The sequence below is a fragment of the Bidens hawaiensis genome, unplaced genomic scaffold (assembly GCF_021521415.1).
Source record: "Bidens hawaiensis isolate Kalapana, Puna unplaced genomic scaffold, B.hawaiensis_p1.1 tig00002123_1, whole genome shotgun sequence".
NCBI lineage: Eukaryota > Viridiplantae > Streptophyta > Magnoliopsida > Asterales > Asteraceae > Bidens > Bidens hawaiensis.
In genome coordinates, this window is record NW_027491112.1 from 1399530 (window position 1) to 1419202 (window position 19673).

The window sequence follows — 19673 nt, forward strand, 5'->3', positions numbered from 1 at the left end:
GAGGTAGCGGACCAGAATGAAGTGTCTCTAATTGGAGAGGTTAATAGGTAAGTTGGTGAGGTAACTGGTGCGGGGTCCTAGGTGATGTGAAGGTTTCGGCTTGTGTGGTGATGGGAATGTCATCAAACATGGAAGACATTGGTTCATCTAAGCGGGTTGGTGAGATTTCAGGGGAAGTGATGGGTTCGTCTCTAAAGGATATTTTCTTTGGTTTGGGTTTGGGTTTGGGTTTGGGTCTAAGGATAATCCTAGTCTTAGATTTGGCTTGGGGTTTGGGTGGTGACTTAAGTTTGGTTTTGGACTTGGTTTTGGGTGAGATTGGGGTTTGGGTTTTGGTAAATTTGATTTGTTCGGCTTGGAGGGCTTCTATGGTTTTGGCCAGAGTGGTTGATGATCCTATGTATGGGTCAGGAATGGTGGTGGTTTGTGTGGCTTAGTCACTCATCATCTCGGAAATTGAAGGAAAACGTACCTTAAGATGAGGTACTTTAGAAGGAGAAGACTTCTTGGAGTCCTTGACCTTCTTTAACCGTTTAAGTGGACACTCAGGCTCCTCTTCGTCTTCCTCAGTATCAACACACCAGCAGCAGGCTTCTTAGAGGTTTTACCAGCTTTCCTCTTCTTCTTGTTGTGTTTCCCTTTTGATCTACCTTCTACCACAACATCAACATCCGGCTCTGTTTCAGTTTCACCAGCCAGTTCATCAACAGGCTCGTCCTGTTCTTCCTCCTCTACATCATCACCCTCATCCTAACCATCATCATCATCATCATCATCATCATCATCATCTTCCTCCTATATCTCTGTCTCCTCACTATCTGTTTCAGTCTCCTCAAATTGGCCAAGCTTCTCACCAGGTTCTTCACCCTTGTATTTGTAGGAACTCCTACTAGAAGGCTTAAGGATAGCTTCATAGCGGATTGTTTGATGACCTTCACGTGAAATAGCTCAACATATTCAACTTCATTTTCCTCTTCATCAACTTCATTAGTATTGTAACATCCTAAAATTTATAATGTTGAATAAAGAAAGTTACGTTTAGTGATTTATCGTTATTAATTAATTAATATCGAGTAAAGAACGGATCATGGACTTAGATTAATTGAGATGGGTTAAATGAGAATGGGCCTTAGGTCCATGGGCTTTAAGGGATATAAATATCCCCTAAACCAAGCTAAAACCCTAAACCCTCATTTCATTTCCATCATAATCTCTACACACTCCAAACACACCCACACCATAAACGAGCAAGATCCGAGAGAGAGTAAACGATTAGTTGTGATTAAACAAGTTAAACGAGATCCAAACGAGCACAAAAGGTATGTTCTTGACCTTTAAAGTTTATGTTTTATTGAATGTCCTTAAGCTTAAAGATCCAAGCTTTATAGTTTATACGGGATATATATACGAACGAAATGGTTAGGGAACGTTAGTGGGTGATGTCGAACCATAACAAGGGTATTAAAATCGCCAAAATGCTTGATAAAAACCAAACCCGTAGCGAACTGGGCAACTTCGCCTGCGAACTGGGCAACTTCGCCTTCAAAACGGTAACTTCGCCTTCAAAGCTTAACTTCGCCTTCAAGGCTTAACTTCGCCTATGGCCAAGTTCGCCTAACTAGTAACTTCGCCTAAGGCCAAGTTCGCCTAATTGATAACTTCGCCTAAGGCCAAGTTCGCCTAACTGATAACTTCGCCTAAAGTTAAGTTCGCTTAAGGTTTAACTTCGCCTAAAGTTAAGTTTGCTTAAGGTTTAACTTCGCCTAAAGTTAAGTTCGCTTAGAAAATAAATTAAAAACCTAATGGAAAATGTGTTAAGACAGTTAATGTAAATATAATTTTTCCAAGCTGACCTGGCAGCTCGACCCCAGCCAGGGGCTCTGCCCCTTGGACCCTGCTAGGGGCTGCCACCCCTAGACCCCGCTGCCAGGGGCGCTGCCCCCAGACCCCCGTTCGTTGTGGGTACTAGTTAAGACTAGAAAGATGATATGAGAAGTGATAGTTAATTGATACGTATACTTGTTATACAGTCAGCCGTGCACAACTGAAGAAAGGGATTACGATTAACGGTGAACGTAACCGTGTTCAGGTGAGTTTCTAGCCCCATTTATGTGTTATGTTTTCGGGGCTGTGTGCATACTCGATATGTTTGTTAATACGCTTATCCTAAGAGATAAGTGTATGCCTTATGTGAATAATGTGAAATGTATGAATGATGGCTTGACGGTACGTGAACGGTCTTCGGATATTGCACGTACTGTCAGGTTGTAACGCTAAGTATAAGGTAAGTATGATATGTACGCTTATGTGTATGAATGTGATAAAGTTAATAAAAGCAGGAAAGGATGGATGTACGGTAACGAAGAGGGAATCGAACCCTACTAATATTCGAGAACTAGGGAACCGAACCCTACTAATATTCGAGGAAAGAGGGAACCGAGCCCTAATAATACTCGAGGAAAGAGGGTACCGAGCCCTAATAATACTCTAGGAAGGAGGGTACCGAGCCCTAATAATACTCGAGGAAGGAGGGTACCGAGCCCTAATAATACTCGAGGAATGTAGGGCGTAATGCTCTTTATAACGTAAGATATGAAAGTAAGTTAATACAAAAGAAAGTATGAAAGTATGAAAGTATGAATGAAAGAATATAAGTTTATGTGTATTGCATTGTATGATTAACTAGAACTCACTCAGCGTAGCTGACTTTTAGTATGCACGCAGGTGAGTAGGATGAGGCAGCTCGCTTGAGGAGACACGTGGCACTGAATAAGAGGCTGGCATCGGAAGACTCAAGACGTTTAAGTTTAATGTTTCGTTTATTTTGAAAGACAAAATGATGTTTTAAGACAAGACGTGTTTTATTATGAAATGTTTTATGAAAGCTTTTATATTCCGCGAATGTTTTAATTAACTCTGATATTTAGAACTGCGTTTATGAGTAAATCCAACACGAAAGTAGGGCTACCGGTAACGGGGCCTTACAAGTATGCATAGGCTTGGGTGTGTCGTGAAGCAGGTAATCCAATATCAGGTGGATAAACCTAGGATACATCAATCTTCGATTATTGGCAAGTGCGTTTTGTTGTATATACTTAAAGAATAGCTGAGAGTAGTTGTACTTCCTCTTCCGAGTTAAAGACAACATCACACCCACCCAATATGCGTTGAGCTTATCAAAACCACCCTTATGAGAGGACAAACAATTAGCAACTATGTGAAATAGAAGCTTCCAATAAACAGATAGATGCTTCTTTTCACGGGTTGACCACTTGACATCATATCCTATTTCTTCCAAGTAGTCAGCAATTTGTTCCTTTGTAAAAATGGTGCATGGGTCATTTGCATTATCTTCTATCTCCAACGCCTTTCTAATATCTTCCTCAGTAACTGTCACCTTTAGCCCATCAATCTCTGAAGTGATTCTAGAACTGCCCTTCTTTGATCTTGCCTTAGTCTAGAATTGTTCTATCCAAGAAAAATGAATTTTAGGATCAACAGTGATTGCATAGGATAGAGGATACTCTTGTAATCCCTTTATCATAGAAATGAACACTTTAAACTTTCTCTTTCTTGGGATCTCCAAGGTACAAGAGCTATTATGACCCTATAAGACACCAAAGGAACATTAGTGTTGATAATTGAGTAAAAGGATAACAATTATATACAAACAGTGGACTAAAAGCAAAACAAACTTAAACTAAAACTTCACGAATTTATATACAAAAATTGAAATTAACACATAAAACTGTCTAAGTCCATTGTATTCGAATCGAATGAGTTGTGAAGACATAACAGAAACCACTAAGGCATGACTATTCGAATCGAATCAGTATAGGAAAGCTCTTTAAATATTAAGTGTAATCTAGTCAAAACAATTTGAAAATTTTCTAAGTGTTGAACATTCGAATCGAATGATCATTCTATTCGAATCGAATGAGCATTCGATTCGAATACAATTTTCATTTGATTTGAATACACTCTTTATTATATTAGAATTTTCTTTATCTTTTGCATCTGATTCTTTAATCAAGAGAGATTCGAGCGTTCATCACTTAGTCTTTCAGGAGACTTTATTTTCTATTCGAATGGCCATTCGAATAGATGGCACTTGGGAATGTTTGAGGTTATCATTTTGTTCGAATGGTCATTCAACTGTCCAGTCCTTAGGAAATATTAGGTTTCTCAATCTATTCGAATGGTCATTCGAACGTCTGGTCCATAGGAATTTCTGAGATTTGTCCATTCGAATCATTTTTCATTCGAATATATAACACTTGGTCTTCCTTTTTCAGACTTGATAATGTTTTTCAAGTTAAAATTCATTCGAATCGAATGGTCATTCGAATCAGATGACCATTCAAATACAAATTTCATTCAAATACATACTCCTTAAAGAATTCATATAGCACATCAAGGTAAATAGAATGCCTCATTCAAACATATTCCAATCCGCATACACATGCCATTCGAATACACAGTTTCTTCTATTTGAATAGGTATGCATTCGAATACAATTACTCAAACTTCATAAATCATAACCTCAACCCTTATGCATATTTCTGGGTTTATGTTCATGTGGCATGAATATCTGTGCAATTTTATCCATATTCAAGCCCTAATTCTGGGCTTATTATATCCAAACAAGACCGAAAAACCCTAAAAATATGAAAACTATACAAGACACAACCAAAACTCAATTAAATCAACACATAGACTCCTCATGATATCAACAAGGAAGTTATAACAACAAATATAACATAAAGTAACATTAAGACACCCAATCGGACATGAACAGTTCCAGCGTAAACTGTTCATGAGTCCAGAGTCATAAAACATGGATTTAAAGCGTGAAGGCTTTACCACGGGGAACATATCCATGATGATTTGATGATTTAAGAGTAATATTGAAGCAAATTTGTGTTCTGTTATTGAGATATGGGAGAAGATCTTGAAACTTTGAAGGCGGTGGAGTTGAGAGGTTTGAGAGAAAAAGTATAGGATAAAATTAAGTCGATAAAAATGAAAGATATTTTGAATTTCCCTATATATAGGGTTAGCCTATCTCGCGATAAGGTCAAAACATCTCGAGTTATGAACGATTTTACACTCTCGACGCTCGAAAATATTTACAAATTTAAACCCGCAAAATATTACCCACCGAATCCAGACACTTTAAATATATACAAGATATATTTTTGTCGAGTCAACACTTAACAAACATTGCATAAAGGACCTTGTTGTAAAACATTAACCCATTTTAACTAGACACATAAAAATAAAGTTTGGAAATAAACATTAGTTAAAAATAAAATGACATATAAAATTAAATTAAGAAAAATAAAAATTAAATAAGAAAATAAAATTAAAGCAATACAAGTGAAAGTAATTTTAATATGTACATAAAAACAAAAGAAAAACTTAAAGATAAGATAAAATAAAATTAAAATTTGAACTAAAAATGGAATTAATATTATATTAATTATACTAATTAATTAATTTACATGAATCATGCATCAAATACTTTTGGTGAGAAAGATCTCGACATGGAATCACATTATCAGTAATGTCCTAGATCTCACTTCTATTTGGATATTATTATGCCAAATACCCAAAGTCGATTGTAGATATGTTGGTCCACTTTAAACTTGAAAGGTATTTTAATTTCACTGTGATACGTTAAGGTATGAATTAGGCACGATACTTGTGCGGTCCCCTGTTAATCCAACATGTTACAAACTCCATCATACCTCATACATAGTTTTTGTTCATCAGTATCTCTCCGAATTGACTCCGACCCCCTAATGATTGATCAAAACATCTTTGAGCTTACATAAACTTTTTGCAAATTTTCTTTTGAACCATGGACTTACATGTCATCCGGACTTACAAGCCTTCATACAAAGTGTTTAGGTTTTACTTGTTTGCTCCACGTCACTTAGTTCCAATATACCCCTTTTTTGATAAATTATCAACATTTTTTTTGTTGATTTTTGAACACTTTTTGAGCATTTTACAGTTATTATGCTTTAATAATTTTTGATTTTTCAATATTTGAGTTTAAAGCAAGAAATAATTTTTATTGTGACCAATTACTAACGGGCTCGTGTATGACTGACTATTAATATTTTTTCCTTTATCGATATGACTTATTTTGGAGTCAGCAACCGCTTCATAAGATTGTAATCACTAGCATAGGCGAGTATTTAAGTTTATATCACTATGATACTTACTCATATGTTAAGCCTATCTACATATTAATAAATGATCTTGTTGGCTTTTGATCTACTCTTTTCATGTGCTAGGATCACTAAAGACAACTTCTTATCATTTTCCAAAGGTCGGATCAATTTCTCAAAATTTTTTAATTTTTATTATCCAACTCCCTCTAAGCAGGAGCTCCCTCTAAACAAAAGAAATTTTAAGGACGAGACTCAAGATCTTAAGCCGCACTTAATCAAGGATATGATGGGAGTGTTGAATTTGTATGAGGCTTCTTATCATTCATTCGAGGATGAAAGCATATTGGACGATGCTAGAGACTTCACAGCAAAATACCTCAAAGAGAATCAAGACAAGATGGATGAGAGTATATCATCATTTGTAAGTCATGCATTGGAGGTTCCACTACATTGGAGAGTGCCAAGAGTAGAGACAAAGTGGTTTATCCATGCATATGAGAATAAAACTGACATGAATCCCATCTTGATTGAGCTTGCAAAACTAGATTTTAATATGGTTCAGGCTGTTTATATCGATGATCTAAAACACGCATTAAGGTATCGTTTCTACCCGCCCGCTGCTTGTTACTTACGTTGGTGATGAGAATCACCAAAATATATACTTCTAAATGTGAAATTGATGATAGGTGGTGGAGAAATATATCTTGGGATACCAAGTTAACCTTTGCTCGTGACAGAATGGTGGAGTGTATTCTGTGGAGTGTAGGTTTTAATTACCTACCGCAGTTTAGTTATGGAAGGAGAAATATTGCAAAGATGGCAGCCATGGTTACTACTATTGATGATATCTATGATGTGTATGGTACTTTAGATGAACTTGAACAATTTACGGATGTTATTAACAGGTACTTAATTAAATAGTTAAATGCACGCTAATATATGCATTTTCTTGTATAAAAAAATAAAATACATGTGTGGCCGCGTGGGGCGTATTAGGGGTGTTCAAAAAATCCGAATTCGTATCCTAAATATTCGAATTATCCGAAATTTTAGATATTCGAAATTTCGGATTCCGATTCGGATGGTGATTTTCATATTTGGATATTTTGGTGATGAAAAATTTTTAATTTATATTTTTTTTATATTTAACATATGTCGCTGCTGTCGTCATTCATATCTCACCACTTCCCCGCCGCTATCAAACGCAAATCACCGGTGGTTATCGAACTACACTGGTGAGTGGTGAACGACTAGACCAGAGCCGGCCATGAGGGGAGGCAGGGTAGTCGATGGCCAGAGGCCCGACACCCCGCTAGGCCCGGAATTTTTTTTTAAATATATGTTTTTATGAAAAATAAATATGTATAATTAATGTTTCAACACAATTACATGACTACTAGCTTGGTCTAGTGACAAAGAGGTATGACATCTAACCAAAAGATTATTGGTTCTAGTCTTATTTAAGGCATTTTTAAGTTTATTTTTATACAAAAGTTTTTTAAACAATTCAAATCATAACCAGGTTTAATTTTATATAAAATTAAATTATTTAAACCCAATAAAATGTTTCTTTCACTTAAGGTCCAAAAAACATTTCCGCCTTCTCGGAGCCGGCCCTGGACTAGACGGTGGTTATCCACCTATGATTCTGACATGCCTCAACGGTAATCGACTTCCAATGATTCAGATCTCACACCAGATTCATTGTTTGGTTTTAGTTGTGCCTCATGGTTGTTCGATGTCATCGTGTTTGTGTTGTCGTTCATCATGACCTGCTAGTCTGCTACTTTGCCATCATTTAGTTTTGAGTTCGGCATGAAGAATAGTTTTTTGAAATGTCCAGATCTAAAGTTCTTCTCTGGCTACTTAATATGAATTAGTTTTTTATTCTTTTTCAGAATCGGATATATGTTTCACTATCCTAACAGATATCATAAAATTTCGGATACAGATTCGGATAGTGAAAACCACTATCCGAAATATTCGTATATCCGACTTTGAACACCCTAGAGCGTACCCTCATTCTCTATCATATATATCAGAACTAAAAGGTTTCTAATTCTTAGATGGGATGTCAATGTGATCCAAGAGTTGCCAGAGTATATGAAGATATGTTTCCTTGGACTTTACAACACAATAAATCAGATCACATATGACAAATTGATAAACTCAGGAATCGTCATCCTTCCGTACCTAAAGAAAACAGTAATTAATCCATCTCTTTTTATCATATCAATATTCTAATGGGTACTAATTATGGATGGTAATATCGTAGTGGAAGGATTTGTGCAAGTCATACATTGTTGAAGCAAGGTGGTACAATAGTGGACATGTGCCAACACTCCAAGAATACTTGGACAATGCTTGGGTTTCGGTAGGAGCTCCTTTAGTGTTCACTCATATTAGGTTTTCAACATCATTTAGTTCAACCCAAGAGATCCTTCAGTGGTTTCAAGAATCTCATAATATACTTCGCCATGCATCGCTCATCTGCTGACTTGCTGATGACTTGGGGACAACCTCAGTAAGAATTTTTATAAGCTAATACTCCATCCGTCCCTTTATAAGTGTCAGGTTTGAAAAACACAAAATTTAAGAAAGTTTGAACGATTGCATTTTTTGCTTCGTAAATGTCTATAAACTTTGAAAGTGGACATTTGTAATGGGACAAACTAAAAAGGAAATGTAGACACTTTCAAAGGGACGGAGGGAGTATATAACTTTGTGATTATATTCCGGTTTGCTCGATCCCACACACACATTTATTTTTTTGAAATTTACAACGTAAAATTAACAGCTTCAACTCTTTATTCACTTGTTTGTTTAAGGATGAAATGGGAAGAGGGGATAACCCAAAGTCGATCCAGTGTTACATGAATGAGAGTGGTGCTACCGAAGATGAAGCTAGAATACATATAAAAAACTTAATTATGAAAACATGGAAGAAACTTAACAAAGAACGAGAGAGTGCTAAATCTCAGCTTTTACACGAGTTTATTGACAATGCAATGAATGGCTGTAGGATCACACAGTTCATGTATGTTAAAGGAGATGGGCATGGGTGTCCAAACATGATTAAATCTCATGTGCTATCATTGTTGTTTAATCCTATTTAAGGGATATAATTATGAATAATCTTTATGTATCTTACACTTAGATTAGAGTTAATTAACTTCGTTGATAAAATAAGATGCTAGGTCATCCTAGTAACCAATATATCTTACTACATAGTGCTGATACTGTTGTGGTATATCTTCCCCTTGTCAATTAATTTTTCTTTTATGAACTGTCAAAATTATGAATTTTATTATCTTTTAATATTTTATGCTTATTTTGTTTATTAGTTTGTCTATAATTTATTTAGTATAAATAGGCTTATTCGGTTTATTGTTTAAGTAGTTTTTGATTAAGTTTGATTATAAGAGCATTGTTCTTGGAACCTTTGGTTCTATTTATTGTTTTTGATTAATCATGAGTTTCTCAAGCCATTGATCGCTTTAATACCAACTGATGCCGTTTTGGAAGCGAGTAATGGCTCGAGAGACTCATGATTGCTCAAAGACGATAAATAGAACTAAAGGTTCCAAGAACATTGTTCTTATAATCAAACTTATATGAAGAAACCATCGAAGATTTATTCTCGGTTTCTTCTTCTTCCTCGTCCTCATACTCGTCATATTTGGGAGGTGATTCATAGATAAATCGTTACTGGAATGATACTCCTCCTCCCCTTAATACTTATCTTCAACGAAATCAATTCCATCTTCATCAAACTTTGGACCAGTGTTTTGAAAACCGGTTCAAACCGGATTTTGCACAGCAGGCCGGTATTTTGAGACCGCTATTTTTAGCCGGTTTGCTAGAATATCATACCGGCGGTTTTGTCTAAAATACCGGTTTTTACCGGCAAACCGGTTTTATGTCCGAGTAATTTTTGATATATACGGCCCATATTTTTTCAAAATTACTTCTAACCCAACAATTAACATTCAAACGCGTAAACTTTAGGACTATTTTTTTTTAAAATTGATTGCTTTTGCATTATTTTTTTTTAATATGGATTAACTTTTTGATTACTTATTTGTTATGGAATTATTTACTTTTTGGTTATTTTTTAATTGAAGTTACATTTACAGGGAATTATAAGGTAAACTATTCAACCGGTTGAATCATCCGGTATAACCCGGTTCAACCGGTTGTACCATATTTTAGTCCAATCCGGTACAAGTAAAATACCGTTTTTAAAACATTGCTTTGGACCATCTTCCGATACACCCTCGTGATAGATCGGTTCGTCAAACAGAGGTGGTTGACGACAGTTGCTGCTCTCCGTAGTCACATTCGTCCCAGAAAGTGCTCGACTCTATTTTCGCCTTGCATATCTCCCGTTGTAACTCGAGATCACGGACTCGTTTTCGGAGCCGTTGGATCTCTTCAAGATCGTGGACTCGTTGTCATAGTCGTTCGATCTTAAGATCCAGCGGGTCGGGATGGATTTCACTGCTGCCTCTCGCAGCGACTCTGCTAGTAGAATACCAATCTCTACCTTGGGCACGCGAATCAAACATACTTATGATGTTTCCTCTTGCAGCGAATCTACGAGCAAACAAGTATTCATCATCACGTCGAGCCATTTGAGAACCAAAATCACTGATACCAAATGATGCAGTTTTGGAAGCGATCAATGGCTCGAGAGACTCATGATTAATCAAATACGATAAATAGAACCAAAGGTTTCAAGAACGATGTTCTTATAATCGAACTTAATTAATAACTATTTAAACAATAGGGTCAAGTTATTTTACAAAGGGAAACAAATATGAGAAAGATTTCTATCCACACAAAAATCCCCTCAAAAAAATTTGAAAAAAAAAATTAATAAAAAAGTCATAACTCAAAATTTAATAAAAAACGAAAAAAGTAAAAACAAAAAATGTTTCCACCGTCTTTCTCGTTCTAAAAAAAACCACAACGGTGAGTAAAAAAAGTCGTTGTGTCTTTTTGTTTATATTATATTTTGGGTTTGTTTTCATCATTGATTGTGCATCTTTCTCTTGACATTGTATCGTTTTTTCTTTATATTGTGTTATGTTACTTAACATTGTGATATATTTTGTTCGGCATTGTGTTATATTTTGCGATCTATTGTGTCATTTTTAGTTATACTTGTGTCTTTTGTTCATTTTCGCCATTGTGTCTTTGATCTCGGCATTGTGTTTTTTCGTCATTTTTTTAATTTTTTTTAATGGGAATGATGGCGGAAACATTTTAGTTTTTTAAATTTTTTTCGTTTTTTATTTATATTTTGAGTTATGATTTTTTACTTTTTTATTTTTTTGAATTTTTTAAGGGGTTGTTTCACTGTTTGTATGGTCATAAATCCTTCTCACACTTGTCATTTTTGTCTTCCTTTGTATTTTTAACTTTACCCTTAAACAATAAACCTCATAAGTCTATTTATATTACATAGAGTATAGATAAACTAGGAAAAAAAGATAAATATAAAATATTAAAATCTAATAAAAATTATAATTTAAATTAGTAGATGTCCTGCATCAAATCCCCTTGTCAATTAATTTATCCTTTATGAAATGTCGATCAGCCTCAATATAGAATAAATGTGTATTATCACAAAATAGAATAAATGTGTAATTTGGTGGAAAATGTGTTATTGCCTTTAACTTCTTTATCCATAGGAATGTGCGATGCTCTTGAATTCAACTTCATAGGTTTTAATCCTACTTGTGAAGATTTAAAAATTACCGTCAAGATCCCAATGTTGGTACGGATACTCATTTGTTTCACACCCATGGGTTTATTTGTCAATCCCTACCTACGACGAAAATATCGGGGCGTGAACTGATTGCTCACAGCTCTTAAGATACTATAATGCAATATTAAATGTGACAATATCTATTAAATTTAATTATATTTCAAATATTCCTACAAGATTCGAATAAAAATTACAACAATTCACCGGATTCTGGCGGGTTTCTGGCTGGTCAGATCTGAACACAATATGGATAACGGATGCTGCTTGTTAAAAGTGATGCTAGGATTTGCTACTAGATACTTCTTAATGTTGTCTTGGGCTGGGCTTTCATTAAATTGGTATGGGCCAACAACACTTTTTTTTGGGGCCAATTTACATATCACAAGTAGACCTTGCTACTCTTTATTTTATTGGGCTGATGGATCACTATTTTAATTTGGGCTTGTTCAACAAAGATAATTTTTGGGCCAAGAAATAATTGTCGTTTGGGGTTGACCAAACTGAAAAAAGTCAAATATGTTCGAGTTTCGTTATTGTTGGACCGTGTTCAAAGCATGTTATTTCTATGTTATTTTCGAGACGTTCGAGAAGTTGAGAAACTTTGAACAAATTGGATACGAATTTGGAATTAAAGAGGAAATAACAAGCTTTGTTCATTTGACCGTTGTCCCCGGTGGATCATACCTTTAGAGGTTGATTGAAGAGGCTTTGGCTTTATTAGGTTGATTCGTGAAGATGTGAGACACGGTTCGACGAAGTTTTGATATCACAAGCCAAAGGGGTGATTGTAAGGCCAATATTATTGGCTTGCGATATCAAATTACGAAATCCGTTATATATTTTATGGTCAACTGAATAATTAAAGCCGACGAGGAAATCGGACACGAAACGAGAGCTTCGGGAGCGCACGCTTAGCTTCAACGGGATAAGGCTTCTAGAATATGTTATGTTTTACTATATATAGAGACTTTATGGGTTTATTTTAGTGTGTTGTATGATGTAAATCACCACTCAAGGGGAGCTCACCTTCGGTGGGTCGGTTCATTCTTAATATATCAAATCTTTTAACCTACAACGAGATCGTTCAATTATCTTTATGTTTTATTTATGTTCGGTCGTTTGAATTCACCCACCTGTCTCGACACATTTATCAAGAGAAAAACCGTTCGAGTGGTAGTTTTGGGACCTATAACATGTTGAAGCAAATCTCTCATGAATGATCCTCCAAGCCCGGAACTCTCATCCGCACATGTGACTCGCCCGCTGCCCGTGGCCTGAAATAACATTAACAATTTTCTGAATATATTTAAATAATCGGTAGTCGGTAAATCAAGTTTGACGAGATAAGTGAAAAGTAAATACCTGAAACGGAATGTAGAGTATATATCTAGCGTAAGCTCCCGTTGCGCGGGGTGGTTCATGGTAAATGATGGTCGGGTATTTTGTATATATATTAGTGTATTAATTATGTAGTTTTATTGAGTATATTGTTTGAACTTAGGTACTTCATACGTGCTTTTGTATTTAAGGTAATTGATCGTTAAAGATGCTAAATGCGAGACCTGTACGAGCATGGAATGATATCTCGGGAAGACCAAAGCATGATTTGATGTCTTGGGAAGTGTTACAAGGATTCGGGAAGAGTATGGATGAGAAATCATAAGCCAATACTAAAACTGAACAAGATGGGTTGACAAAATGCGACCTTGAAGTAAAACGAGCATATCCTGAGCTAGAAAATGAGTTATGGGAGCCATAATATATGAATTTTGGGTTTCTCGACGAGATGAATCCAAATACACGACATGTAGGGTCTATGGCCATCGCGGTACGCGACAGGTAGGGTCTATGCCCATCGCGATACGCGATGGTCTTAAAAAACGTGAAAAAACGGATTTTGACCTATATCTTCTATTTTCCGAACCCTAATCAATATTGACGACCAGCAGCAGCTATTAGGCGATTTTGGGTGAATTCCATGGCTATCAATCATCTCTTGATCAATCCTAATAGCCTTCCTCATCATAATTGAAGATCTATCGATGACGATGCTCGGCTAGTCTTCTCCGAATCATACCTGGGATGTAAAGTTTGTAACAATTTCGGTTTCCTCATGTGACTAAGAACATTTATGTATAACTGTTTATGGTTAATCTATGATTATTGATGTTTAGTATTTCTGTGTGTTCAATCGGTTTAGGTTTACGTTGATCTGAACGATTAGTTACCAATTGCTATAATAATTGATCATATGGTTGTTTGATTAGGTTGAATACGACAAAGCATATAATTGCCCTTAACTGAGTCACACTGGCAGGGACCGTTTGATAACCAGTGTCGTGTGTAAAGCAATTATTGTTGCCTAAGGTTTTGTCTAGTTGATCAGTATGTAGTTAACCGTTAAATGATTAATCTGTTAGGTTGCATGAGATTACTACAAGTTACCTACTTGAAGTCCCGGGTGTGATTTGCTTTGTTAATTGATTGAAACTCGTTTACTTGTTTGTTTGCTTAATTCTCTAAATTCAACTTAATTGCTTGTGTGATCAGCACTAAAAACGAGTCACTTCATAATTAGAAATCTGTTACACGAATACATTGACCACATACTCCTGGTGGATATGATACCTTACTTATCCTATCTATATAGTTTAACTAGGTTTTTGATTGACTCAAACGACGGTCATCAGTAAACAGCCTCGACCACGGCGTATCCTCCCCGATATACTCTTTCAACCTATCTGTCGCACCGACAGTCTCAATAAATCCTGGCATATGATGATATTCGGCCGAGGCATCATAAGCCGGAGCTGCTGGAACCGGTTGTGCTCGGTTCTCCCGACCACAAACTGCGTGTGTGGGTAACCTACCAACACATCATCCCCCACAATCGGTGCCGGCGGTTGCCGTGTCCGCTGCCTCCGTTGTGGCTGCTGCTGTGCAATCTCATCCTCGAAGTTCTCAATCTTTATATTAATTATTTATCAATAGTAAATAAAAAAATCAATCCTCCACGTAGAGTTCTCAACGTGACGGATTGTATCATCTCCTATATCCTATAGATCGCCGGAACTTGGCCGGCCAAGAACCGGTGTTCTTCCCAATCTCGTAAGCAAGCATCTAACTACCATTCAAACTAAACGTTAAACTAACCCGACTAACTAACCGATTGACGTATAGGATTTCCCAAACCCTAATCCGATTAAGTAAACTTTAATGCTGATGTCCTCCGATACTTTTTTTCTTCCGTGTCCTCTAATTCTGATATAAGTGTTGGCCCCGCTCTTAAAGATTTCTCTCTCCCTCATTCATTCCTTCTTTGCTTCACCTCTATTTTGAGATGGTCTTATCACATTGACCATACAGTTTACTCTAATGTTTGGGACATTAATGCTGATGTGAACCCTTCATGGGCATTAATCACCACTCCGGCCTTGACGTTAAGGCTATCAGGTATGCAGTATGATACGACCCATATAATAGTGGGTCAAGCCCAAACCTTATCAGCCTGGCCCATTAGAGACATCAAAGCACCCGCCCGTTTGATGGATTAGTTCGTGGCAGCCAAGGAACCGAGTCAGCAACCACCTAGCATTAATTTAGGAAGTAATCCCATGTTTCCATGATTTTGCATGCATATAGGTAGTGGTAGAAGTTATTCACGTTTCCTGATTTCAAGCTAGAAGAATAAAGTGCATCTAGGAATTTTTACTATTTAAAACATTGTAATTTTCATTTTGAAATATAAGAAAATCGTTCCAAAATTTCAGTGTGTTCTTAATCTTTCTTCTTGGAGATTTACCCCCTCTACGGGTAGTTAACATTGGTGCTTTCATTCTCGTCTCAAGCCTTCACCATGCCGCCTCGAAAAGGAGCCTCTTCTTCCGATGAAACTTCACCCACAGTCGCCGAACAATTATCCATTCTAATCAACACTACCACCACCGCATCTACCAATTCCACCGAAACGACTAATAACTTAGCCGAGCTAATCCGAGTCACCCAAACACTCACCACCAAAATCGATCTACTTACAGACCACATTACCGATGGTAATCAACCAGCACCCCGACACCACTCCCCTCCCTCGCCGCCAACCGCACAACCAGAATCATCGCCACCCCAGTAAACCAAAAATCACCTTACCCTCATTCGATGGATCAAACTGCCTCGGATGGATATTTCAAGCGAAAAATTTCTTTAACTACTTTCAAACACCAAACGAGGAACGAGTCGAACTTGTCATCTTTTCTTTTGTGGGAGACACTCTCTCATGGTACAAACAACTAGATGACAATAATCTTTTAGGTACCTGGAAAGAGTTCAAGAGAGAGATGGAAATCCGATTCGGGCCTTCCTCGTATGAAAATCACGAAGCTGCACTTTTTAAACTCAAGCAATCATCCACAGTAGCGGCATATCCATCCGAGTTCGAGAAGATAAGCAACCGTGTGGTAGGTCTATCCCAACAGACCCTCAAAAACTGTTTTATTTCCGGCCTTCGTTGGGATATTCAAAATGAATTAGCTATTCATAAGCCCACCACACTACACGATGCTTATGGCTTAGCCCGTTTAGTCGAGGACAAACTTGCTTCTGCCATTGTCCCGACGTCCACGTTACCGTCAACATCTCAGTCAACTAAACCATCTGCTCTTCTACAAACCCCAGTCACAGCCTCGCCGGCATCGGTGCCTGCCTCTTCTACCACCAATTTGAACCTTCCTACAGCTAGACTCTCGCCGGAGCAGTTACAACAGCGGTGAGCAGCCGACCTATGTTTCCGTTATCTAGAACGGTACGTGCCGGGTCACCGATGTAATCCGCCACAATTTCTACTCATCATTGATAATGGGGCTGAAAATTCAACTGATAACACCGTTCCGTTGCTAGAGGATAACCCTACTATTCCACGTTTCCTAGCTATCTCGCCGACACTTTTCTTTAGGATGTCTACTAGTACTTCTATGAAACTCACCGGTTTGATTCATGCTCACCCGGTTAACATTCTCGTCGACTCGGGTAGTACCCATAACCTCATACAACTTCATGTTGCATCGCTGCTCAACCTGACCATCCAGCCAACGCCACCCTTTCCGGTTCTAGTGGGCAATGGTTAGCCCCTACAATGTGCAGGTTTTTGCCCGGCTGTTCCAATTATTTTGAATAACACCACATTTCATGTTCCAATATTCTTGTTGGCTTTCAAGGGGTACGAACTCATTTTGGGTTTCGACTGGCTTCGTTCTTTGGGACCGATAACAGCTTACTTTTCAATTCCATCGTTCCAATTTCGTCACCAGGAACACAATGTCACTTTAACGGGCACTCACCCGACAGTATCTCCAAAATCACCTGGCGTTACCATCACCAATCTTGATGACAAGGTTGTTTCTGACGGGGTGGGTATTGATACGACCCATATAACAATGGGTCAAGCCCAAACCTCATCAACCCGGCCCATTAGAGACATCAAAGCACCAGCCCGTTTGTTGGATTAGTTCGTGGCAGCCAAGGAACTGAGTCAGCAACCACCTAGCATTAATTTAGGAAGTAATCTCATGTTTCCATGATTTTGCATGCATGTAGGTAGTTGTAGCAGTTAGTCACGTTTCCTGATTTCAAGTTAGAAGAATAAAGTGCATCTTAGGAATTTTTACTATTTAAAGCATTGTAATTTTCATTTTGAAATATAAGAAAATCGTTCCAAAATTTCAGTGTGTTCTTAATCTTTTTTCTTGAAGATTTACCCCCTCTACGGGTAGCTAACACAGTAACATCTCTTTCACACTATGCTCGCCGGTGAAAATATTAAAAAAAGAAAAAGCGATTATTTTATGATGACCTTAATTCGCACGAAGGTCTAAGGTTAATAATAATAATAACTAATTTACAACAGACTTTAATATGTATTACAAACCCAAACATGATTATCTGTTAAATAAAGAAATTGCAATACTTTTATGTTAAATCCCGACTCTTTATAAAAACTTCAACTCGGGAACTTCTAAACCCATGGGAGGCTTGGAGGGTGTGCGAGCCACACCATCGGCCGTATCACATAAGTTTTGGGGGCACAAACATTTTTATACATATTACATATATATGTTTTTTATGTTAAAAATAAGTTTATTTGCAATGATTTATGAGATAATTGCATGCACAAAATGGTTTCTGCTTATAATATATCAATCAGTCGATAAAAGTTTTATTCATGTACATTAGCGAATAAAATTTTTTCGTTAAGGCATATGGGCCTTTTTATTTTGGCCCGGTCAAGGTATTTAAATTCTCGCAAATGGTCGTGTCTAAACCTAACTAAGATAAAAAAAATCAAGTTAAAACCATATCTGAACTTTGAACTAAAAAATGTGCAAGCATCAAAATTATACAATCATAACACATTTAAAACGTTTTTCGGGAACTAACTGAACAAAATAACTAAAAAAAGATACACGTTCTAGTAAAATTATCTCTTGCCATGCCTCCACCACTTTATTAGTATGATTTAGCTTAAAAGTAGAATTCTAACAATTATTTTGTTTTATTTAAATCTTAAAATCAGGAGAGCCACACATCCATCGTATTTTCTCCTGAAATATACACTAGTGGCATGTGCTACAACTAGAAAGAAAATAAATGACCACAATTTCATGCATTATTTCCATATCAAAACCATATGAATCGGTAAAAATCTAGACTAAATGCACAAGCAAAACACACACTAGACTAAATGCGCAAGCAAAGTACCATGGCATTCCTGTTCAAGAACAAACCCTAAAATTTGATGGAAAACCCCTACCCGACGATCTCAACATTCACACGTCCGATATCTTAGACGGCTCACGTCTTAAGCTTATCACCACGACCACTGATGTTCAACAGCCGCCACAAGCCACCACCAAGGTCAAAACCGAAGAGACTCATTCGCCTTCTTCGTCCCACAAGATGAAAATCATTGTGAACCCGTCTGGCGTGTTAATAGAAATGGACATGAATGATTCGGTTCTAAAGATTCAAGAGAAGATGAATGAATTGGAAGGGATCCCATTAAGCAGAATGGTTGTTTATGCAAATGGGAATGAATTGCATGATCACAAGAGTTTGCATGAGTGCCAACTTGTTGACGGTTCGGAAGTGGATATGTCACTTAAGCCACCAACGCCACCGCCACAAGCACCGCCTCTTTGTGGTTTAAATATGAAGAAAATGAAGGTGTATGTGATGTCGAAATGTGGGGAAAAGATCAGGTTGGAGGTGAATCCGTCGAGCAATGTGGGCGAGTTGAGAAAGGAGCTAGAGAAGGTAAGACATCAAGGGGTGGGGTTTAGGTTACCAGAAGAAGGATATTTCTTCATATATAAACAAAATGTGATGGAAGAAGATCACTCGTTTAGATGGCATCGAGTCGGACAAGGTGATGTTGTTGAGATCTTTAATGGATGTGTAACCGGTGGATCTTGAAACGCAAAATAATTTATTTGGGGCTGATTTGGAGTCACCGTATAAGTTGTTATGTGACCATAATGGTATGGGTTCGAGTCATGAACACAACCCTTACAGAAATGCACATTAGTTTATTTTTCCTTTCATCAATATTTCTAATAATTCTTAATATTAAGGTGATTTGATTTAATTTACTCTGTCTATTATAATATAGCTATATATAATGTTTCTTTTGGATTTAAAGGTCTTAATTAAGTATGACCTAAGAGCAT

The 19673-nt window shown here is 37.0% G+C and overlaps 2 protein-coding genes across 2 annotated transcripts; both read left to right on the forward strand.

Annotated features, from left to right (window-relative positions):
- The first annotated feature begins 6442 nt into the window (after positions 1-6442).
- LOC143607016 (R-linalool synthase QH1, chloroplastic-like) lies at positions 6443-9195 on the forward strand. Its single transcript, XM_077082611.1, has 5 exons — positions 6443-6779; positions 6869-7087; positions 8249-8387; positions 8458-8706; positions 9011-9195. Exons 1-4 carry the CDS (start codon positions 6466-6468, stop codon positions 8677-8679), a joined length of 894 nt encoding a protein of 297 aa, XP_076938726.1. The 5' UTR covers positions 6443-6465; the 3' UTR covers positions 8680-8706; positions 9011-9195.
- A 6809-nt stretch (positions 9196-16004) lies between these two features.
- LOC143606145 (uncharacterized) lies at positions 16005-19419 on the forward strand. Its single transcript, XM_077082015.1, has 2 exons — positions 16005-16717; positions 18684-19419. Exons 1-2 carry the CDS (start codon positions 16005-16007, stop codon positions 19417-19419), a joined length of 1449 nt encoding a protein of 482 aa, XP_076938130.1.
- Positions 19420-19673: the final 254 nt, after the last annotated feature.

Bases quoted from the DNA above. Each gene is read 5' to 3' on its own strand.
- LOC143607016 (XM_077082611.1), top strand. From the start codon at position 6,466: ATGATGGGAGTGTTGAATTTGTATGAGGCTTCTTATCATTCATTCGAG. The intron at 6,780-6,868 runs GTATCGTTTCTA...AATTGATGATAG, and splicing joins GATCTAAAACACGCATTAAG to GTGGTGGAGAAATATATCTT. The intron at 7,088-8,248 runs GTACTTAATTAA...TCTAATTCTTAG, and splicing joins TTTACGGATGTTATTAACAG to ATGGGATGTCAATGTGATCC.
- LOC143606145 (XM_077082015.1), top strand. From the start codon at position 16,005: ATGGTAATCAACCAGCACCCCGACACCACTCCCCTCCCTCGCCGCCAA. The intron at 16,718-18,683 runs GTGAGCAGCCGA...AACACACACTAG, and splicing joins CCGGAGCAGTTACAACAGCG to ACTAAATGCGCAAGCAAAGT.